General features: G+C 43.4%; 1 protein-coding gene across 5 annotated transcripts in view; it reads left to right on the top strand.

Moving 5' to 3' along the window:
• The window catches only part of fhit (fragile histidine triad diadenosine triphosphatase), a 371,924-nt gene that overhangs the window by 293,409 nt on the left and 53,683 nt on the right, over positions 1-24,832 (top strand). The window contains exon 7 of one of the 5 annotated variants that reach the window (XM_077202672.1): positions 18,220-18,348. The exons of 3 other annotated variants lie outside the window; for them this stretch is intronic. In XM_077202672.1, the coding sequence (XP_077058787.1) occupies positions 18,220-18,234 (15 nt within the window). In that variant the 3' untranslated portion in view covers positions 18,235-18,348. Of the gene's footprint in view, positions 1-5,336; positions 5,558-18,219; positions 18,349-24,832 lie in introns of those variants that run through there. One more of the 5 variants, XM_077202669.1, reaches the window with a different exon arrangement.

The raw sequence follows: 24,832 nt of genomic DNA, 5'->3' as shown, positions 1-24,832 counted from the left end.
AGTATCTATCATTTTGAGCTGTCTAGCTTAAGAGCCAAGTCCTATATATTGATTTTAGCATTTACGTTTTTGCTTTACCGCTCTCTGCCCTTTGTCCCAGGTACTTTCCTCTTACTGTCTTTCTTCTTTGAGTCTTCCATCTATCTCAGTCTGCAGAGGACACAGAGACATTTTGTCTTTTACACAGTGTCTTTTATAAGGGTTTGAGCATGGTTTTGATGATGCAGTTAATTGTGCTGGAAACGGCAAAATAGATACAGCTACTGTAAAAGAGTACATGAAAAAGGCCTTAAAGTTTCCTTTTTTTTTTTTCATATGTTTCACATTGTAAATCAGGACGCAGTGTGGAAAACTAGTTAATTGGCCAGTTAGAGGTTTTGCATATGCATATTTATGCATGACTACACGTGTTCGCATTTTTGCAAGTTAAGTGTGTGTGCATTAGCATGTGTTCATCATGTGACCCATGCACTCGCCAGTAGCATGTAACCTACATAATTAGCTAAACACTGTTAATTTCAGCTAATTTGCATATGATTTTAATTCTGAATTTGCAGTGCTCACAAAGAAACCAACTAAGCATATTTTCATATGGAAATACCCAGCTGAAAATAAAAAGCTTACACCAGTATGGATTTAAAATCAGTAAATCAGTGTTAGTCTTAGCCTCAGACATCACACCTATGGCTGAACGTCTAATGCATAAGGCTGTGTGTCCACCAAAGCGTTTTTTCACGCAGCTGGCATATATTTCCAACTGTTTTCAATGGGAGCGCCGCGTTTTTTAAACGCCATGAGCGTAACGAGGCGCTGAGCGTTTTTTTTCACGCTGAAGTGCTGAACGCCCGGCGTTTTTTATTGGTCGCCGAGAGTTGAAGAATGTTCAACTTTGGGGTAAAATGCAGCGCTCATCACTGACACTTTTTACCCAACCGTCCAATCACAGTGGAGGAGGGGTGGGACAAATATCACACCGAACAACCGCCACATTCTGCTTGTTAAACGTCAACCGAAGACAACAACAGGCATAATAACGGAACAAAATAATTTAAAACAAGAACCAGAGAAAATACGTTACATTGTAATGACATTTTAATGTAAAATGTGTGAAATGAGATACTAGTAACACTTTCGCAGATATTCCGTATCATAACAAGCAAAGAGTCTCAACTGAAAAAAAAATAAAAATGCTGCGCTGCCAAAACGCCCTCAAGTGCCCACAGCTAGGTATTTCCAGCAGAGCGCCTAGCGTTTTCAGCTGGCTAAAAACGCTTTGGTGGACACACGGTCTAAGGCACACAAAATGGGAAACACTTCGGAAGTTTCGAAGCCGTCATCTGATTGGTTGATTTCTACAGGATGTGTAAAGGTGTAAACGATTATCTGTTATCTCTGCGCAAACCCTCAAAAATGCTAATCCACAAAATTGCAGACGGCGCGCACATGCGCATAACATGTTCAGTCAATAGGTATGCGTGTTTGAATATATATGTGTGCAGGCGTGTAGTCCTTCACAAATCAACCCTCAACAAACTACTTGTCTGACTTAAAAAATTATAATACAGAATTTTTTGTTAATAACCGGATAACCAGAATTATCCCGACAAAGTTTTATCTGTACAGAGGTAAAAGGAAGGAGACCTTCACAGGGGTGAGACTAGTTGACACTTCAGGACTGCGTTGTCGTCGTGTCCAGGCGCTGGTCCTTCATCAGAACTGGATACGCCTGGATCCGGTGGACTGTGGTAAACCTCGGGATAAACAGAGAGACTAATATTAGCATAGACGCCATCCTTCTTATGGTGTACCAAGTATATCAGGATGGTATGGGAAGTGTTCCTGGTTCCAGCTGATATAAACAATGCAGCCGAACATATAGAAGTCTATAATGTGTTATGTGTATGCTAGGCCAAAGAGATGTGTTTTTAGTCTAGATTTGAACTGACAGACAGTGAAGGACTATAATGCGTTAAGAGCTCGCTCAAGTACTGGGGAGCTAAACCATTTAGTGCTTTGTAAGTAATCAGCAATATTAAAAAAATGTATACGATGTTTAAAAGAGATCCAATGCAGTGTTTACAGAACCAGCTAATATGGTCATACTTCCTGGTTCTGGTAAGAGCTCTAGCTGCTGCATTTTGGACCAGCTGTAGTTTGTTTATCAAGTGAGTGAAGAGCAAACAGCATTTATTCGATGCAAGCTGGTCTGTTGTCGTAGGGACATCGACAGAAAGAATTGGTTGATTGCTTGTCTTGGCCAATGAAACCTGGAGTCCAAACCTTCTGCTGTCAGTCTGAAAGTCTGGCTACTTTAGATTAAATCGGTATTGACGTGAATTTAATAAGGCATTTATGATAAACATTGTGTAAGCTTTATATTCTAATTGCTGAACACATCAGACACACTTTTGGCAGAATTCTAATGTCCTTGCGTTGTTCTGCCTGAGGGTGGCGCTCGACAGACTTTAGTATCCATGACAAACGCATCGAATGCCATCTTAAAAATGTCTTAATTGTTGCCTCTGCATGTTGTTTTAGAATATTACAAGTTGTGGAGGAATTCCAGTGAGGAAAACAGTATATCTATTCTTAGAACAAACATAAAACAAACACAACAGAACTACTGTATATAAAGTCTATTATGAGCACGTTTAAACTAAAGGATTTATACTTTCATTAATTTGATACGCTGCTCCACATAGGAAGAACAGACATGCCAGTTACTGACCTGATACAGACTAATACACATAGCTGAAGCAGACTGATATCGTCTTGGTCTGGAGCGAGGTTTGCGTAACGTGAAAATAAGCGGGGCAGCCAGAAATCTGCCCAATGGCTCTCAATTAGAGTGAGCTGCAGTTCCATTTTTCACCACAGATTTACATTGGAAATTTGTGGGGCGCTGTAGAGCTGGTGAGGGCTTAGTTTCATGGTACATGCCTGCTAAAAACATGCGCTAAATTTGAATATGCCTTGCTCACTTTACGACTTAAAATATTCCAGAAAAATTGAGTTTGAAAGTATTAAAGTAGGGATGCACCGATACCACTTTTTTCAAGAACGAGTACAATACCGACTTTCATTTTTTGTACTTGCCGATACCGATACCTGTATTTTCACTGTATTTGTAACTGTTTAATAAATTGGGTAAAGAAATCAAAATAATTTGAATCATATTTGGCTTAATTTGTTTAGTAAATATATACTTCCTTCAGTTATTTTCATGCTTAAAGGTGCCTTGTGTAATATCCGCAAAAAAAAAAAAAAATCAATTCATACTCCACATTCCATACCAGATGGGGGCAGTCTACCTCCAGAAAGTGAATTGATCTACTCTAGAGTAACAAACGAGAAACGGCATAGTCTCTATGCTCCGCCCCTACCTTCACAACGACCCTAGAGCCATAGCCGAAGCCGAGGCAACTCCTAATAGAGGACGTTTTGAGTCCAGAGGATCGTTGGTTGATGTCAAGTGATTTTTAAATGACATCTTCAAGCTACTCCCCTTCACCAGTGAATATTCATATTTGTTTTGTTCATATTACATTTGTATTGTTAGTTTGAATTACATTAAGTTGACAGACAGCATTCGCTGCTGTTGACCAAGCTAGCGCCATTCAGAGCTGCCAACTCTCACGAATTCACCGTCACCGATTCTGTCAATGTTATTACGCAATTCAAACAAAAAATACCGTTTTGGTGCTTGTAAATGTTAACGTTACACGACAGATCCCTAGCGCACGTGAGCCGATCATCTCTAACGTTACTAGCTAATAGTAAAAACACACGAACACTGTTGAAAGATACAGTATGCTAAAACTTACCAAAATGTATTCTTCATACATAATACCGACCAATCATTTTTTTAATCAGCGTGCAGAGGTCAATAACATAGCTGGAGAACAAATATGTCAGATTTACCTCAGGAAAGCAATTTAGTAAACATAATACAGCTCACGTAGTTCTCATTACACCTTTAAATGTAGCCATCGCTAACTTTAGAACTTATATCGAACAGCCTTCGATACATTTCTATGTTATAACTTCCCGAAAAAACGAAACAAACATACAAAACAAACTTCTAGCGAAATACTAACAGCATCTTACTTACCAATCCAAAAGAAATGTTGCAAGTTCGCAGTCAAACCTCATTTCTTTCATTTCCAGCAGGAAAGCAGTGCCAATGTTAACTCTGGTTCTGCTCCTTTTTTTATCCGATATTATTTGTGATTCCGAGCACGTTTTTTTTCCCCTGCAGCGGTTGGGTGTTGCCAAGGGCTTCAGCCATTCTTCCGCTCTCTTCCCTGAACTGAACTGTAGTAGTGGGGTGTACTTTCCACACGATTGACATCAGGTTCAAATACGCCCACAAGCCGTGCGACTTATTCGTGTATTGCAGTTTGGCTGGTGTTGCCCGCATACCGCCTCCCATGGCCGAAACTGGTATTATGACATCTGTCGGACCGGGGCTAGTAATTTAGCATGCTAATTCAGGTTGATATCTCTGTTACACTATAACTTTTTTCATTTTTCTTATGAAATCATCGCCCTTATTTCTTCTCATTCTTTTGATCCGTGTAACTCATTTTTTGTATATTTTTAACTCAATTCTGACACATGGCACCTTTAAACATGTTAAAATGTATTGTATGAGCTTTGGTTTCTTTGACTGTTTATTCTATTGCTATATCATATTTAATCTATCATTTAATTGTACAGCTGATATTAAAGGACAAGTTCAGTATTTTACACTTAAAGTGCCCTGTTTTAAGATCGTTTCGGATGAAATAGAACGGTTAAGATTGAAATTTGGACACATGCTGCTGGCTCGAAAATTTTCGGTTTCTGTGGTAGCACAAATAAATACAATAGAACAAAGAAATGGCTAAATGAAATAAACAGCTGTGCTGAGTTTTTCAGGTAGATCTTACAGTAGTTTTCAGGTACATCATTTGAATAAAGTGATCAAATGTGAAATACTGCATATTCATCACTGTATACATTAAATATATATATGTATATTTGTAAATTTACAAAAGTAATTCAGTCAATAGCAGTGAGTAATTACTTTGTCTTTAATAGTTTGATTAACAGTAAAAAACACAGTGGCAGGTGTATTACGCTGCTGTCCTTTTTTCATTTTTTTATTATTATTATTTTTTTTATTTTTTTTTTGCTTCTAGCACATTCTCTATAAAGCAGACAGAATATGTTCTATCTTTATTTGCTGTGAATCAGGTTAGCTGTTGTATGGAGAGTGACAGGCGCCAGCAGAGACAGGCCGAGAGGATGATGGCAGCTAACCTTTAACAGAAATCATTTTTCATTTTGCTCAGCTGTGTCCACTGCCCGCAGATCTGCCTGGAGAGAGGTGTGTGACGCATCCAGCAGCGGCTGTTCCCTGCGGGCCCGGCCAAGGAACTGTAATTTGATTCCAGAAAACTCTACGGTCCTGTGACACAAAGTCGCCTGGCTGTTTCTCTTCAAAATCTTTAGTGGTTTTTTTTCTCCTTCTGATATGAGATGCTGTGACTTTTTGCATGAATGTATAATGAACTAGGCAGGTGGAGTCCGGTGGGAACTTCCATGGTCACATACAGTATGAGCACATCCACCTCTTAATTTCTACTGGGAATGGCTGAAGTAAAAAAAAGAAAAGAAAAAAAAATATATAATATTATATATATATATATATATATATATATATATATATATATATATATATATATATGTATATATGTATGTATATGTATATATATATATATATATATATATATATATATATATATATATATATATATATGTATGTATGTATATGTATATATATATATGTATATATGTATATATATATATATATATATATATATATATATATGTATATGTATATATATATATATATATATATATATATATATATATATGTATATATAAAGTGATACAAAGTGATACGATAAAGTGATACTATGTGATACAAAGATATGTATAGCATTGGAAAATGCAATAGTGTGTCCCTACTGGCATGGAAAATAGTTTTGGGAATAGAAATCACAGAACATGTTAGAATGTATACATGTGAAAAAATTTTATGTAGCATTTACATAGATCTGTAACTCAACACTGCTCTAGAAATCTATACTCATGTGGCTCAATTATACAGAGAGCATGCAAATGAAGCCTAGTGCCCCTCTTGAAATCAAATAACTCAAGTATGGGTAGGAGGGACTGGCTATATTTAAGCAAAAAGCTGATTTAAGAGCCTCTTGCGATATATTTTCTGGGTCTATAGAGCATTTAGTTCCTGTCCTCAAATCTGATTGGTCACACAACTTTCCAAGAGAGCTCATGTGATAGTACAACAACACTTAGACTTTTCACTTTTTGTATCACTCAGCTTGTTTATATTACTGTGTTCCAGACAGACGGTCGGTCTGTGAATTAGTGGTGAGCCTTTTCTGTAAGTTTCATGGTTACACCAGTAGGTGGCAATAAGTTTTTCTTTTATGAGTGAGACACTCAATCATTCTTTCAAACAGTTGATTTAAAGAAGCCGAGTCATTCAAGAACTTATCAAGTGACTGGCTGCATCTGAATATGCCTACTTTCCTATAGTAAATGAAAAACAGTATGTCAAATTCAGCAGTATGTCCGAATTTGTTGTATTCATAAAGTAGCCGGCGAAAACGATACTCGGTTACTAACGTAACCTCGGTTCTCTCTAGAGAGGGAACGAGTATTGCGTAAGTTTAGCTTACGCTACGGGAAAGATTCATCTTCTCGAGATACTGAAGCCAAAAATTATCCTTAATTTTGTATAACTTGTCAACGCAGTGCAGCAGCTAGCAGACCTAGAGCAGGCCATCTCGCGTGCTCATTGGCTGCCCTGCGGGCAACTGCTGCAGCCTACCAGTGCGCCCGGCGTGACGTCACGCCCAATGAGGGGCGCCCGCGCCTTTATAGCGTCACAGCCCGCCAGATAGGCGTGGCTTAGCATATAAAATAGGGGCTGTAGGCTGAATTCTCTGGTTTTTCGACGACTGAAGCGAAGTCGCTCGTGGCTCGAGCACGGCCGATTACGCAATACTCGTTCCCTCTCTAGAGAGAACCGAGGTTACGTTAGTAACCGAGTATCGTTCTCTTACGAGAGGTTCTCTCGTATTGCGTAAGTTTAGCTTACGCTACGGGAACACTTTGTCAACGCCATGCGCGCAAAGCATCCACATGAGAACCCCGAGCTTGAGGGGAACCCCATAAGTGGAAAAAATAAGGTGGCCAGCCACGCGGGCCATCACTTGTACATAAGCACACATAGGGAATACAGAGCAGCGCGCCGGTCTGTATAGTCATATGGCACATACCCTACTAGTGCAGCTCAACCAGGAGAGCTGAGTCATGAACGTGATCTGAGCAGGAGATTTGGGCAGAATACACCTCTTTTTCAAACTGACAATAGTTTAGCCTGCAAGGCAGGAACTTCTAGGTTATAAAACCTGACAAAGGTAGACGGGGAGCCCCAGCCCGCCGCTACACATATGTCATGGATAGAAATTCCACTGGACCATGCCCACGACGAGGCCACGTCTCTCATGGAATGAGCCCTGATGCCCAGAGGCCATTGCAGACCTTTTGACGCGTAAGCTGCCGCTATAGCGTCCACTATCCATCTGGACAGGCTCTGTTTCGAGGAGGCAAGCCCCTTGGCGCGCCCACCAAACGAAACGAAAAGCTGTTCCGAACGCCTGAAGGAGGCGGAGCGCGTAATGTAAAACCTCAGCGCTCTGACAGGGCAGAGGAGATTCACATCACTTTCGCTGTCAGATGCTGGGAGAGCTGACAGCGAAATAACTTGCGCTCTGAATGGAGTGCCCATCACTTTAGGGACATAACCATGTCTAGGTCTGAGGATGACTTTAGAGTCATTTGGTCCGAACTCAAGACACGACGCGCTGACAGACAGCGCGTACAGATCCCCTACACGTTTTACTGACGACAGTGCAGTCAGAAAAACGGTTTTTAGTGATAGATATTTCAACTCCACGGAGTCTAGTGGTTCAAATGGAAAAGCTTTCAGGGCCTCGAGGACCAGTGAAAGATCCCAAATGGGAACCGACGGGGGGCGCGGCGGATTCATCCTTCTAGCTCCTCTAAGGAAGCGGATGACCAACTCATGTCTTCCCAGTGACTGGCTGTGCGTCGATTCCGCGAATGCTGCTACGGCCGCCACGTATACTTTGAGCGTGGATGGGGATCTTCCCTTATCCAACAGCTCTTGTAGGAAGGTGAGCAGATGCGCCACCCCGCATGTCCGCGGGTCCAGACCTCTGTCGGTGCACCATCCAGAGAACACCGACCATTTAGACGCGTAGAGCCTTCTTGTGGAAGGGGCTCTAGACTGCGTGATCGTGTTCATCACTCCTTCTGGCAGGGCAACGAGTACCCGTTGATCAACCATGCATGCAGAGACCAGCGCTCTGGATGGGGATGCCAGATCGTGCCGCGAGCTTGAGAGAGGAGATCTGCCCTCACCGGAATCGGCCACGGAGCTGTATGTGACAGCCGTGCCAGTTCCGGGAACCAAGTCTGATTCTCCCAACGCGGGGCTATGAGGAGCATCGAGTGGCGCGTTTCCCTGATCCTCTTGATCACCTGTGGCAACAGAGAGACCGGAGGGAAAGCATATAGCGGGAGGCTGGGCCAAACCTGGGCCAGCGCGTCCTCGTCCTTCGAGAAGTACGTCGGGCACTCAGCGTTGTCTTTTGACGCAAACAGGTCGACTTCCGCTCTGCCGAATAGGCGCCACAGTTTCTGGACCGTTTGGGGGTGCAGGGACCATTCCCCTGGGGGAACATTGTCCCTGGACAGTCTGTCTGGGCCGTCGTTCAAATGGCCAGGCACATGCGCCGCCCTCAGCGAGCGCAGGTTCATCTGTGACCAAATAAGGAGGCGTTCCGCCAGATTGCAGAGATTTCTGGATCTGACACCGCCCTGACGGTTTACATAGGATACCACAGATGTGTTGTCCGAGCGGACAAGAACATGCTGGCCCTGTATGAACGGGAGGAAGCACTTCAGCGCGTTCTCGACCGCTATCATTTCCAGACAGTTTATGTGAAAACCCTTCTCCTGGTCTGACCACTGGCCAAAGGCCGATCTGCCCCAAAACAGCGCGCCCCAACCCGAGTTGGACGCGTCTGTCGAGATGACCTTCCGATAAGAGATGGTTCCCATCATTACTCCCTGCTGGTACCAGTCGGCCACTAACCAGGGCTGCAGAGCTGTTACGCAGGTCTGAGTCACTCTGATTTTCTGGCGGCCAGACACCCAGGCTCGGCGAGGCGCGCGAGCGTTCAACCAGCGTTGGAGCGGGCGCATGCGCAGTAGGCCCAGCTGGAGCACCACTGCAGCTGATGCCATACAGCCCAACATCCTTTGAAATGTTTTTAAAGGGAGAAAGCTGCCCTTCTGGAAAGATGCGGTTATGTGGCGAACACGGCGCGCGCGCTGTGTCGATAAACGAGCCGTCATGGTCACCGAGTCCAGTTCTATTCCTAAAAAGGAAATTGACTGGCTGGGCAGTAATGAGCTCTTGGTCCAGTTGACCGTGAGACCCAAGCTTTCCAGAAGACTGAGAAGCACTGTTCTGTGAGATGCTAGTTCTGTCTCTGACTGTGCCAATATCAGCCAATCGTCCAGATAGTTCATTATGCGCAGCCCCTGACTTCTCAGGGGGGCGAGCGCCGCGTCCATGCACTTTGTAAATGTACGGGGTGCCAGGGACAGGCCGAACGGCAGGACGGTGTATTGATATGCCTGACCGTCGAAGGCGAATCTCAAAAATTGCCTGTGACGGGGTACTATCTGAATCTGAAAATAGGCATCCTTCAGATCTAGAGAGATAAACCAGTCCCTCGGGCGAACGTGCGCGAGGATTTTCCTGGTCGTAAGCATTTTGAACGGTCTTTTTGCAAGCACTTTGTTCAAATATCTCAGATCTAGGATAGGTCTGAAGGCTCTGTCCTTCTTGGGTACGAGAAAATATCGGCTGTAAAAGCCTGACTCGCTCAGAGAAGGCGGCACCTTTTCTATAGCCCCTTTGCACAGCAGCTTTGCTATTTCTGCGTGAAGTAGGTGTGCTACTTCCGCATTCACTGTCGTCGTGGTCCGAGCTTGAAAACGCGGGGGACGGCGAATGAATTGAAGTGCATAGCCCTGCTTTATTGTGCTCAACACCCATTCTGAAATCCCTGGGATAGTTTCCCACGCAGCTATGTGAGCCGCCAGGGGGCGAATGGCCTCCGGGTTCAGACCGCCGCCATTTGCGGGCTTGTGAAACTGAACCGCTTCTGGGCAATGGCCGCTCGCTGACCGCCGAGACCGGCTGACTTATGTGAGATGTCCCGATCATAAGGGATGGGGAACATACTTTTACCACACTTTGACGCGCGAGCAGCGCTCTGGGCGGGAGAGCTCTCTGTAAGCGTGAGCACGCGCACGCGGGCACGAGACTTACAACTGTATCTGACGCCCCGATCATAGTAGATGGGGAGCGCTTTATTAACGCCCTGTGTTTTGTGATAACACTTAAACGCACAGGCGGGGCCCGGGGGGAGGTTTGTGTTAGCAAGCGTGAGCGCTCTCTGGCGGGCACGAGACTTACGTTCATAACCTGCTTCTTTGATCGTGTAACAGAGCGGGCAGATAGTGGGCACAGACCTGTGGACACATTTCTTACATTCAACACTCGAGCGGCTTTTCTGCGCTTTATGAGAGTGTGCTCTGTGAGTGACACGGGGTTTGGAGTGCTTATGTGTAGGGGTGAACACTGGGGCGTGGGCACATTCACTACACTTAAAACACTGACGGCGTGAGCCGGACCAGACATTATACTCTTTTTGAGAATTCTCTGGGTCGCCGTGAAAACGGCGTTTGTGTGCAGGCGAGAGGGTGAATAAACCGGCTCGGTGGCTGCTAGTTGAACCACTGCAGTAGCCTGTTCGAAGGGGACTGACAGGGAAATGAAGACGCGCGTCTTTTCTCTCTCGCTGTTAGGAGGGCTTCACGTGCTCAGACTTCAGCGTGAGTCTCTGCCGAGGCCCTCTGGGGGGCGGCGGTCTGCGACGGCTGTCTGAGCGCGATCTAGGGCGGCCGCCCTGACGTCGCTGCGAAGGCTGATGCTGAGGCTGTGCTGGACGCTGGGTGCTGGTTCGCACAGGAGGCTGGCTTTGTCTCTCGCGAGAGCGGCCTGCGGCGGAACTCGAGCGTCGCGGGAGGAAGAGGTTCATGGCCTGCGTGGTCTTTTGCACCATAGAGAATCGGTCTACGATCCCGTTCACCGCTGGGCCGAAGAGACCAGTGGGGGAAAGCGGCGCGTTTAGAAAGGTGGCTCGCTCAGTTTCCCTCATATCCGCGAGCGTTAACCAGAGGTGCCTCTCCGTCACGGTTAACGCGGCCATGGCTCGTCCGATGGCTTGGGCTGCGGCTTTGGTGGCGCGGAGAGAGAGATCCGTAGTGCTTCTCAAATCCGTAACCGCAGCTGGGTCCCAGCCCTTCTCATCCCATTCACGGAGGAGGTCGGCTTGCAGGATCTGAAGCACAGCCATCGAGTGTAGAGCAGACGCGGCCTGGCCGGAGGCGGCATAACCGCGGCCGACCAAGGCGGAAGTGGCTCTGCAGGCTTTAGACGGGAGGGCTGACCGTGACCGCCATCTCGCGGAGGGCGGGCAAAGGTGCGCTGCGACCGCCTCTTCCACAGGGGGAATCGCTGTGTACCCTTTCTCGGCGGCGCCGTCCACTCGGGAGAGCGACGCGGAGGCCTGTGACTGAAGTCTAGCAGAAAACGGTGAATTCCACTACTTCGTCAGCTCCGCATGAAGTTCCGGCAGGAATGGAGCGGGCCTGGTTTCTGAAACTGCGCGGCGGCGACTTTGAAGGAAGCAGCCGTCGAGCCTGTTCGGCGCGGGTTCCTTCGGCAGCGACCACTTGAGCCCGAGACGGTCAACCGCTTGCGTCAGCAGGCGCATAAGTTCTGCGTAAGCTCCAGCGCGGGTACGGGCGGATTCCTGGATTGATGAGGAGGCGGAGTGAAGCAACCATTCCTCGCTGTCTGATGCCAGGATAGAGCAGCAGTCTTTTGTGACATGTCCCACAGACTCATCCTCCGAAGTGACGGCAGTGAGGCTCGTAAGCGGCAGCTGCGCGTCGGTGAGGAGAGGTGGGGAAGGCGAGAGCGAGGCTCGAGGGAGGTTCTCCGGCGAGCGCGTCGCTGTGGCCACAGGTTCCGGCTGTCTCAGGGAACGGCGCTTCTTTCTACGCGGTCCCACAGGAGGCGGAGTGACTGCTGTGGTGTTGAATGCTTCGAGTCGAGCCCGCAGGGTCGACAGCGGAAGCTCCTCACAGAGCTCGCAGCCCCCGGACGGGAGGGCGAGCTCTGCGTGTTCCAGGCCCAGGCAGAGAGCGCAGATCAGGTGGCGGTCTCCGGCGCTGAGCGGGGCTTTACCCGAGCCGCAGGAAGTGCGAGGCATCTTTAAAAAGACGCTCGCTGCTCTTTTAGAATAATAGCAAAAAAGGATACGTCGCCGGATAGCGTAGCTCGCACGGATGGCTGAAGGTGGCGAAGACGGCCGGCTTCCTCAGCGCTGTCCTAGGCTGGCTGTTCGCTGTTCGACGGCGGCGGTGGCTTCTCTCAAATCCAGCGATGCGAAGAGCTCGCTGAAGAGTCGAAAAATCAGAGAATTCAGCCTACAGCCCCTATTTTATATGCTAAGCCACGCCTATCTGGCGGGCTGTGACGCTATAAAGGCGCGGGCGCCCCTCATTGGGCGTGACGTCACGCCGGGCGCACTGGTAGGCTGCAGCAGTTGCCCGCAGGGCAGCCAATGAGCACACGAGATGGCCTGCTCTAGGTCTGCTAGCTGCTGCACTGCGTTGACAAGTTATACAAAATTAAGGATAATTTTTGGCTTCAGTATCTCGAGAAGATGAATCTTTCCCGTAGCGTAAGCTAAACTTACGCAATACGAGAGAACCTCTCGTAAGAGAACTAGCCTTATGACATATTACTTCCACCAAGTGTGCATCCACTTTACCGTCTTATGAGGGTAATTGTGAATGGCAGTGAAGCAACGAAACTAAAGGAATAGGTCACATGACAAAACCAACGTGTTGGATGTAGTATGTCCAGATTTCATTAATACTACACACATTTATAAAAAATAGAACATACTGATTTAACGGTCACAAAGTTACTTGTTCAAGTCAAATGTAGTACCTACTTAGTATTTGATTTTTGACGCACAATCTGTCAATGGGTGAGTCATTGAATTATTCACTCAACCAATTAATTAAAACATGCTAATTTTTTCAGGAATTAAACTTTATGAGTGAGTAAGGGAACCATTTATGAGTGAGAATCATTCTCTCAAATGAGTAATTAAAAAACACAGATATCTTTAGCAACACAACTTAGTTGTTATCTTTTTTTTAACTGTTTTCATTGGTGGAGACCGAACAGACAATGCAACTAGCAGTTAATAACACAATAGTAACTTTTGTAACATGTAATTTTGTATAAAAGCAATCATGCAAGTTCAAGAAGACTGTGCTGAATGAAGTGGATCTTTACCTACAAACAATTGAAACAAACAGATACTTTTTTGAGAAGTAATTTTAAGAAACTTCAGCTTGTGTCGTGTTAATAAAGAGCAACCTTGTCTCACAATGATTTCGAAGGCAATGATTTCGGACGAATTTGTATGATGTTAATCATACAAAAACGTATGATTATTAGAAAAAAGTAAGCATGAAGGTCTACCACTAAATATATAAAAACACATGAATGAGACCGTATGCATTAGCCACCAATTTGTCAAAACATAAACTAGTTACGAATTGCCATGATTTGTGATGAATGTTGTCCTGGGCGAATATGCAGTACAGTTTTCTTGGTCAGACAGTTTTTTGTATATGAAATCCTGTTAGCACCCATGCTTGTGTTATATTGTTTAAATAACTTGATTCCATATTGTTTGGCTTTAATGAAGAGATTCATATATGATTTTTTCTCCCTCCTATTTTACTCCACCACCATTTAATCCCAATAGATAATACTTAAGATTAATTGCACTATAAGGACCTTACCCACAACATAATTGCCTGTTAAATTCATGAATATGTTAATGTGTAAATTCTGAATATGATAAAGGAGAGAAATCGTATGGGTCCACTTTTAAACAGTCTCGGAGCTGATTTCGATTTATTTAAATGAGGCGGAGAATGCTTACAAAAACGAGCAGCATTATCCTCCCCCACAAAAGCACCTGCGGTGGGCAGGAGGAAGTATTCTAATCACCTGACTTTTGACATCCCTTCTGCCAAGCGCAGCACTTCTCCGGCTTGGCTTTGTTCTGGGATGATGGCTCCGGCTCAGAGGCATTTATAAACCTCTGGGTCACTTGTGTAAGCGCACAGTAATAGCTTTGAAGATGTGAGACGGAATCCAGAGGAAAACACTTGCCAAGCATTATTATCAATGAGCAAAAAATACACTTTTTTTCCTCTTTATATGTTTTTTTTTTTTTTTTTACAAATAAGGAAAATAACGAATCTCCTAGCTTGGACTGTTAGATGTATTACTCCCATAGTAATTTTCCCCCTGAAATGGTGTAATTAAAGACTATTCAGTGTTTAAACCTGCGTGGCAGGAGAGCCGAAGGTCTGGCCTCTTAAGGAGAGTTTTAAGTGCTATGCGCAGAGAGGCATGAAGGTGCTGGAGCTGTTATCAGATCGGCTGCCTAATCGCACCGCTCATATGTAGCCAACCTGCAATTAGAGCTTCATAATGGAGAAGGTGTTATCTCTGCCAAAAGTGCTTCATTTAAGGGCACATTTAGATAAAAGTTTTACAAAGAATGGAGGAGATTTTCGTCAAATCATTCTAGCAGCCCGCCTATTGTGCAGCTAAAGTATTGTGGTGGTACCATGGTACATTGGTGCTATCAGATGGTAATGCCATGGTACTTTGACGTCGGTAACTGTCAGGATACTACTACTTTTCTGATATGTGTATCTTAGTACTATGAAAATAATTGATCGGATACTAAATATAGTTAACAGGCAGTGCAAATGAGCTTATTATTATTGTTTTATTTTTTATTTATCAGAATATAAGGCAATTTGCTTGTCCCCATTTATCAACATCAAATATTTTAATTGGTCACATTTAGAAACAACAAAATTCATTTCTGCCTAAATGTTGTTTGAAATTAAAATATGCTTTAACTACACAAAGTATGTAGTAGATATTTCATGATGGGTATTTTTTATGTTTATATTAGCTGTCAAGCTCAATGAAACTTAAATATGAACACAATCAAACATTTTTGCAAAAACATTTTTTTTAGCTGTTGTTTGCCTTTTTTGCCAAATAAATTTGTTAGATAAAAACCTTAACCAGGTTTAGTGTTATGTTCTTCACTCATATTTAAAATATATATATATATATATATATATATATATATATATATATATATATATATATACAGGTCCTTCTCAAAAAATTAGCATATTGTGATAAAGTTAATTATTTTCCATAATTTAATGATAAAAATTAAACTTTCATATATTTTAGATTCATTGCACACCAACTGAAATATTTCAGGTCTTTTATTGTTTTGATACTGATGATTTTGGCATACAGCTCATGAAAACCTAAAATTCCTGTCTCAAAAAATTAGCATATCATGAAAAGGGTCTCTAAACAAGCTATTAACCTAATCATCTGAATCAACTAATTAATTATAAACACCTGCAAAAGATTCCTGAGGCTTTTAAAAACTCCCAGCCTGTTTCATTACTCAAAACCGCAATCGTGGGTAAGACTGCCGACCTGACTGCTGTCCAGAAGGCCTTCATTGACACCCTCAAGCAAGAGGGTAAGACAGAAAGAAATTTCTGAACAAATAGGCTGTTCCCAGAGTGCTGTATCAAGGCACCTCACTGGGAAGTCTGTGGGAAGGAAAAAGTGTGGCAAAAAACGCTGCACAACGAGAAGAGGTGACCGGACCCTGAGGAAGATTGTGGAGAAGGACCGATTCCAGACCTTGGGGACCTGCAGAAGCAGTGGACTGAGTCTGGAGTAGAAACATCCAGAGCCACCGTGCACAGGCGTGTGCAGGAAATGGGCTACAGGTGCCGCATTCCCCAGGTCAAGCCACTTTTGAACCAGAAACAGCGGCAGAAGCGCCTGACCTGGGCTACAGAGAAGCAGCACTGGACTGTTGCTCAGTTTTGCATGTCATTCGGAAATCAAGGTGCCAGAGTCTGGAGGAAGACTGGGGAGAAGGAAATGCCAAAATGCCTGAAGTCCAGTGTCAAGTACCCACAGTCAGTGATGGTCTGGGGTGCCATGTCAGCTGCTGGTGTTGGTCCACTGTGTTTTATCAAGGGCAGGGTCAATGCAGCTAGCTATCAGGAGATTTTGGAGCACTTCATGCTTCCATCTGCTGAAAAGCTTTATGGAGATGAAGATTTCATTTTTCAGCACGACCTGGCACCTGCTCACAGTGCCAAAACCACTGGTAAATGGTTTACTGACCATGGGATTACTGTGCTCAATTGGCCTGCCAACTCTCCTGACCTGAACCCCATAGAGAATCTGTGGGATATTGTGAAGAGAAAGTTGAGAGACGCAAGACCCAACACTCTGGATGAGCTTAAGGCCGCTATCGAAGCATCCTGGGCCTCCATAACACCTCAGCAGTGCCACAGGCTGATTGCCTCCATGCCACGCCGCATTGAAGCAGTCATTTCTGCAAAAGGATTCCCGACCAAGTATTGACTATTGTGTGCATAACTGAACATAATTATTTGAAGGTTGACTCTTTTTTTTTTGTATTAAAAACACTTCTTTTATTGGTCGGATGAAATATGCTAATTTTTTGAGACAGGAATTTTGGGTTTTCATGAGCTGTATGCCAAAATCATCAGTATTAAAACAATAAAACACCTGAAATATTTCAGTTGGTGTGCAATGAATCTAAAATATATGAAAGTTTAATTTTTATCATTAAATTATGGAAAATAATGAACTTTATCACAATATGCTAATTTTTTTAGAAGGACCTGTATATATATATAAAAAAATACATATTTTCCTCATATTTTGATGGTTTAATTGAACTTGTAGGGTCCTACAATCACTTATTTATTGAATGTTCATTAATACAGTACAACAGTTGGGTTCCGGTAGTAAAATCACATTAAGTTTCTCCGTAGGGCAATTGATTTTTACTGATTGATTTTAAAGAAGACAGACCTACCGTGAGCTGCAATGTTGTTAATCAATGATATATTTTTGTTGGAGACATCAACCTGTATTATTTCAACAATTTTTTTTTAATGATCCCGTTTAACAGCGGAATTCCTAGTGAAAAACTACTTTACCCATGATTGTGTATATAATCAAAACAGCAAATTGCGCCAAAAGAATGGTTGTACATTCATATACTGTACAATTTACATGAAAGTTCAGTGGTATTACAATAGTATGTGTCCAGACTGACCCATAAAACAATTTCTGATTCCATGACACTTTTTGGAACAACTTCATTTTAGATGTACTTGCATATTCAGTTTGATGTCAAGTTGGGCAGTCATGCATTGAGACAAATGACATAACATTAAATGTTACATTTTGACGGGAGCACAGAGAACTTGTAATGGGTGCCGGCCACCGTGCCATTCCCCTCCGCCCCCCTTATAGTGTCCGCAACAAAGCTTGATCCCTGCTGAGTGATATCTCTTCCCAGCCCTAACTGTTTCCGACACCTGCCCTGACATGCCTTTAGTGCCAGCGTGGTGCCTGTCAGCATCATCCTGCCCACCCTGGCTGCCACCCCAGAGCCAGGCATGTTAATCTGGGCATTGGCTGATGCCAATTAACTCCCCTACCGCCCCCTCTGGTTCTTCTTTAGCAGAAATAGCAGCATCTCTTCCTGCCCAAGGCCAGTCCGACACAACCCTGGCTGATGATTTCGCAGTGGGGATGCGGTGCAAAGCCTGCCCTCGCCAAAGGCACTGCTGGCCTTTTATTTTGTTCATTCCCTGACTAAAGAGTTCTGCTTTGTTCTGGGCATTCATCCCATGTGTGTATTTCAACCCGATTCTGTTTTGATTAATTTTCAACACCTGACTTTTTTCATTTGTTTTTTACGTTGCCCTTTTCAGAGGATCAAAGATTAGCATCATCATTCAATTCACTCCCCAAGCTTTGCTATATGAATAAAAAAGGATTGTTGTTTTGAGGTGTACACTAAAATACGATTCCAAGGGCTCACATTAACTACATTGTTTAACATGAACTAACAATTAATTTCAACATTTACAAATAAATAATTTAAAAAAAAAGTTGTTTCTGTGAATATTATTTCATGGACGAGCTAAAAGGAATTAACAATGAACAAAGGTTAACAAAGATACATAAATATTTTAACAGATGCATTGCTTGTTGTAAGTTAAAGGTGCAGTAAGTGATTTGGTAGACGGATGGATGGATGGATGCCGGGGCGTCGCTAGGCCTTTTTTGGGGGGCTTCAGCCCCCCTAAACTTCTGCTTAGCCCCCCTAAAAATGTTTGATTAATGTAGGCTACACAAATTCGTGTTCGCTTCAGTCTTGTTATAATCAGATTCAGCGCCTTCTTCATCTTCAATCCGCAGCGGCGCCGTGTGTGTGTGTGTGTGTGTGTGTGTGTGTGTGTGTGTGTGTGTGTGTGTGTGTGTGGTTGTGTGTGTGTGTGTGTGTGTGTTCATCTGAGCCTCATTGGTCTGTCACTGCTCGTCAATGTCAGAATATTTGAGATGACCAATCAAATCAAAGTAGGCGGGGTTTGTTCACAGACGCTGCTGAGCGCGAATTTTAACGGTGTGTGACTCGACGGTCAAGTACGGTCAAGTGCGAGATAAGATGTAAGTAGCTAAACTTAACATTTCATATTTGACATTTTTTAGGCCATAAATGTTAAATGAATGACAAAAAATAATCAGGCAAACTAATATAGTTTTGTCTAATTTCGCCATTTTGAACTGAAAATAGGCCTATGTAACATGCTTATGTAATGTAATAATTAGGTTACTGTCATTGTGTGAGGGGACAAGAAACATTAACAAAGCCGTTTTCATCATGTTAGGCACAAGATTAATAATGAATGTGTACATATTGAGAATATAATACAAATTGTAGCCTTTAGTAAATTAAAAAAGCTCAGCAGGTATTGACAAATAATCTACTGCCCACTGACATGGTTTTAAATCTATGTATTATCCTTTTTCTTTTTGGTCTTAAAAACGTCTTGAAATGCACATATCAGAGAAATAAAAAAATTGAACCCCCTACCAACCTCAAATTTAGGACCTCTTTGATTATAAAGCCCTGTCTACGGCCCTGTATTAGGCATAAGATCAATAATGAATGTGTAGCCTACATATTATGAATGCATTTAGTAAACTTAATTACCTAGCTTTAGTAGCTTTCAGTAAATAAACGCGTCTGAGAAAATGATTCATAGGCAGAATCAACCTATCAGTTGACCCTATCTTCACTGACAGACAAAAATGAAAAGCCTATATCAGTCAAAGCTCAGCTTTAGCAGGGGAAGAGACAGGGCAAGATAAAAACAAGAGAAAAAGAGTGTGATGCTGATGAGGAGAGAAAAATAATCAGCTGCCCACTGACATAGTTTTAAAGCTGTTATCCAATTTTTTTGGCCTTCAAAACATCTTAAAATATGTAGATCAGAGAAATAAAAATTTTCTTGGGGAAACCCAGAACCCCCTGCCTGCCCTACCTCACATTTGGGACCACAGTGATTATAAAACCCTGCCTTTGCATGGTAATGAAACTGGTTAATAGTGAGCATTAGATCCTAAACTAAAGTGTTACCTTTTCTTATAATTAAAAAAAATATATATATACTCTCATTGGGGGCTTAGCCCCCCTAAAATGAAAATCCTAGTGATGGATGGATGGATGGATGGATGGATGGATGGATGGATGGATGGGTGGGTGGGTGGGTGGATGGATGGATGGATGGATGGATGGATGGATGGATGGATGGATGGATGGATGGATGGATGGATGGATGGATGGATAGATGGATAGATAGATAGATAGATAGATAGATAGATAGATAGATAGATAGATAGATAGATAGATAGATAGATAGATAGATAGATAGATGCTACCATTTTCATTTTTTTTACTGTCCAGCGACTATTTGGAAAGTAAATGCGATGGAAGCCTATTGTAGTGATGCATGCCAATTTAATTATGCAGAAGGGGCCGTTCACACAGTGCACATTTTTCCATTGCATAACGCTACTTTTCCATTGTTCTTCAACGACCATTACGCTTGAGTCTTGCATCCATAGTTTTGCAGCGTCACGTGCATGACGTGGCATTCTAACACCACAGCGCTCAAGTTAAAATGTTTTTTAAGCAGACAGTTTGCCTTGTACATTTAGTTTAACAGCAATGACAGCAAGACAAAGAGGACAAGGTTTCAACTGAACTATGCATATGCATTTTATACTCTTACTCTGTTCTTGCTCTGTCCATGCAATAAATGCACGTTCTTAAATGAGCTAGGTTTTCTAGCAAATTATTTGGTAAACTACTTATGGTATGATCCACTTTGGTGGCGGCCAAATAACACTTGAAAATCAATCAGAGAAATGTATTTTAATATTTACAAGTAATTTACAACTCCCCGTAATTCGCACCTTAAGCAAAGAAATATTTCTGCCCGTTTTGGCATAAGTGATTGTCAGCCTCTGCTTTTCTGCTACACACTGAAGCGTGTGATTCTATAACTTTGTTTCACCGTTACGTTCGAAAAAGAAAAATAAGCCTACTGCAATTATCTGGAGTTATTTTTTTTATTGGTTGGGTATTCTACAGCCCTTCATCAAACTTCTCAACACACAGCCCACCTTAGATTGTTTTTAATCAATGAATAAATAACAAAAGAAAAACAGATTAACATTTTATTTGGCTAAATTCTGATTGGGTGGGGAAGACAGACATTTGGGTGGGCTCAGCCCATGCCTAAATCCTGCCCTGTGGCTGAGAGATATTACAAAAGAGAAAAGGTCAGAGGAATATCACTGGGGAAAGAAGGGTTATGATCAGGAAGAGCTTTAGGAACAGCTTTCATATTAGAAATACTTTCCAGCACCGGAGAGACCTACGCGGGAAGGCCTGAAAACAGACATTGTTGCATTGGTTGCATTGTTTCTACTCCATACGCAAGTAAAATTGGATTTGAGTGTGTAAGCTGCTGGTGACTAAAAATTATTACTTGCTTGTATATACTTGTGTACTGTATGCTCATTTTGTTTGTTCATCATCTTCACTTTATTTTTCACAAAGCTTTAACTTGCTTCGCTTCTGCAAAGACATCCACTCTTGCACTGCGTGTTTGTGCATTTGGGGGCCGGAGCAATGAAGGGAAGGGTGTGTTTGTTTGGGTTGATTTCAAATATCAACTGTGTTTAACAATGATTCTCAGAAATCGCTTACTGCTACTTTAATAAAACAAACAAAAACAAAACAAGTACTCTAATAAAACCATATTGTAAAGTGTTACCTTTATTTCTTCAAGAGTGTGACCGTACTATGCAATAATCAGCTACGACAGAGGTCGAACTGATTCAGCTGAGAGTGTGTCATTTAGATGCCATGTATGAATGAAAATGAAGCTTAAAATATACTATTCAGTTGCTAAAAAACCCAAACAACAAAATGAAATGACTCTGTGCTGTGACAGACACATTGAATTGATTGGTGTGAAAACTGGCTGACAATGTGAGGAGAGGTGAGGATGCTGAACTCTTGGCTAGTGTGTCTCTCTGGCAGGTGTATTGAACAGGTGATAGCACCACAAACCAACTCAATCCCTTAGTCAATACAGTCCCATGAATTAGCATGCTAATTAGCTGCTATCAGATTGCATGTCGCTATCACAAACTGACAGAATAAATCAGCTAATACAAATTTAATCTAAGGGTGGAGGCAGGGCGTAGTTTCGGTTTGAACAAGGGGTGAAATGTGAACCATTTAGTCAGGTTTTTCTGTTAAATGTCATCATAAGAAGTAGAACAGAACACATTTTAGCCATGGGAAGCTCGATTGTTTGGTCAATATTACAAGGAGGTCCAGACTTTAAAGCTCTTGATTCTATGTTATATTTGCCCTTATGAAAAAGTACCATAGTTGTCACAATAAGGCTATAATTACACATAAGACCAGTGATGGCTCCTCATTACCATGCTTATGAATATTTTGACTTTTTTTCCTTCCTTTTTTTTCTTTTTTTTTTAATCTATAGTATTTGTTATGGAAAATAGTAACCTACACATTTATAAAAAATAGCTACAATTTGCCACAGTTGTTATATAAATCTATAGTGAAAAACCTGTTCCCTTTCATTTCAACTTTACGTTAGAATGACTGAAGAATTGGGATATCACCTTTGAGTGTAAACTAAACGAGCCATTAGCGTGCGAGATTTGCATTGTGCACAAGGAAGAGCACATGCACATTCAAGCGTTTGCTTCGGAGACGATTGGTTTTTGCACACTCTTTTCTGCAGTCAGTGAATGGGACGAGAAAGGCCCGGATCCAGCTGCCGTAACGGACCTGAGAAGCACAACGGATCTTTCCCTTCGTGCTACCAAGGCTGCAGCTCAAGCCCTAGGACGATGGATGGCCTCGATGACTGTCACAGAAAGACACTTATGGTTAACGCTGGCTGACATGAGAGGGTCTGAGCGGTCTGCCTTCTTCGACGCTCCTCTCTCCCACTCTGGTCTCTTTGGCCCTGCAGTGAACGGAATCGTCAACCGTTTTTCTGAAGTTCAGAAAACCTCTCAGGCTATGAATCTGTTCCTGCCTCGTCGCCCTAGCTCCGCTGCTGGTCGCCCACATGACCGGCCGCCGGCACAAGCCACTACACAGCGCCCAGTTCAGCCGAGACAGTCCAGCAAATCTTCGCAGCGACAGGGCGGCCGCCCCAGATCGCGCACAGCTACCCGCCACGGCCAAAGATCACGCTGAAACCTGAGAAAGCGAAGTCCTCCTAGCAACAGTGAGAGAGAAAAGACGGTTGGGTTTCGCCGCGGCCGGACCACCGTCAAAGCTTTTCGCCCTGTCAGTTCCCTTAACACAGGCTACTGCAGTGAGTTACTTAGCAGCCAACGAGTCGGTAACACAACCCGCTCGCCTGCACACAACCGCCGTTTTTACGGCGAACCAGAGAAATCTCAGAAAGAGCATAATGTCTGGTTGTCCGGCTCACGCCGACGGTGTTTTAAGTCAAGTCAAATCAAGTCAACCTCATTTATATAGCGCTTTTAACAATGTAGATTGTTTCAAAGCAGCTTTACAGAGATAAAGATATAATTTAAGGTAACAGAGATTGGTTTGGTTTTATAGTGGCTCTTGAAAAATGTTTTTTCCAGCTAAAGTTAGTTTTGATTGATTCACTTCCGTCTAAATGATCATTTGTTATTAAATTAGGGGCCGCTAAGACGACACCGTTCTCTCTAAACAGACTTTAAACGTGAACCTGTGATAGACGCTGATGGCGTTCACATGCGCATTAAGAATTGATTCTATAGTTATGTGCGTTTGAATATATGTGCGCAGGTTTGTAATTCCTTACAAACCATGCCTAAACAAACTACTTGTCTATAAATTTTGATGCAGAATTTTTATTTTATATTTTCACTTTGGGTAGGTATGCGAACCGAAAAATTCCACAACGCTTTATCTGTAGAGTGGTATAGGGATCCTCCATAGGGAGAGGCTAGTTGGCACTTCAGCACTGCATTGTCATCGGGTCCAGGCGAAAGTCTTTCGTCAGATCTGGAAACGGCCTGGATCCAGCAGGCTGCGGGAAAACCTCGGGATAAACAAAGACAATAAAATTAGCGTAGATGCCATTCTTCTTATGATGTAACGAGTACATCAGGATATGAGGGAAGTGTTCCCAGTTCCGGCTGACCTAATCTAAGCAGCCTAATATTGAATTATAGAAGGCTATAGAAAAAGTGTAGAAAAAGTGCCCACACCACAGTGCTCACCCCTACACACAAACACAGCACTCCCCGTGTCACCCGCAGAGCCCACTCTCATAAAGCGGGCAAATGCCGCTCGAGTGTTAACTGCAGGAGATGTGCCCATGTGTCCGTGCCCACATCTACTATCTGCCCGCTCTATTACACGGCCAAGTCACGCGCTTCACAAAGTCCAGACTCATATCAATCAGGTTGTGGATGTAAGTCTCGTGCCCGCTCGCAAGCGCTCACGCTTACTAACAAGCACTTCGCACACAGCGCCACGTGCGCACCAGGAAGTGCAGTCTTACATGAGTCAGAATTTGAACGTAAGTCTCGTGCTTACAAGCACTCATGCTTACTAACATGCACTTCACCCACGGCGTTAGACGCGTGTCACAAAGTGCAGCCTCATACCGGTCAAGCTATGAATGTAAGTCCCGTGCCCGCTCACGAGCGCCCACGTTTACTAACATACACTTACAATGTGATTGTAAAGCGCTCCCCATTCACAGCTATCGGGACGCTATACTTGAAACAGCCTGCGGTTGCTGTCAGCGAGCCACGCTCATTCCTCCGGTCCAGTTTCTTGAGCCCGCACAGCGCGGCGATCAGAACCCGGAGGTCATTCTGCCCCTAGCTGCACATATAAAAGCATGGGAAGCGATTCCAGGGGTATCAGAATGGGTGCTAAGCACAATAAAGCAGGGCTATGCGTTACAGTTC

This window comes from Siphateles boraxobius, unplaced genomic scaffold, assembly GCF_051911475.1.
Source record: "Siphateles boraxobius isolate OS27281-9 unplaced genomic scaffold, OSU_SipBor_1 5, whole genome shotgun sequence".
NCBI classification, from domain to species: Eukaryota; Metazoa; Chordata; class Actinopteri; order Cypriniformes; family Leuciscidae; genus Siphateles; species Siphateles boraxobius.
The sequence above is the reverse complement of the archived record's forward strand: the minus strand, read 5'-3'. Positions and strand labels throughout refer to the sequence as shown.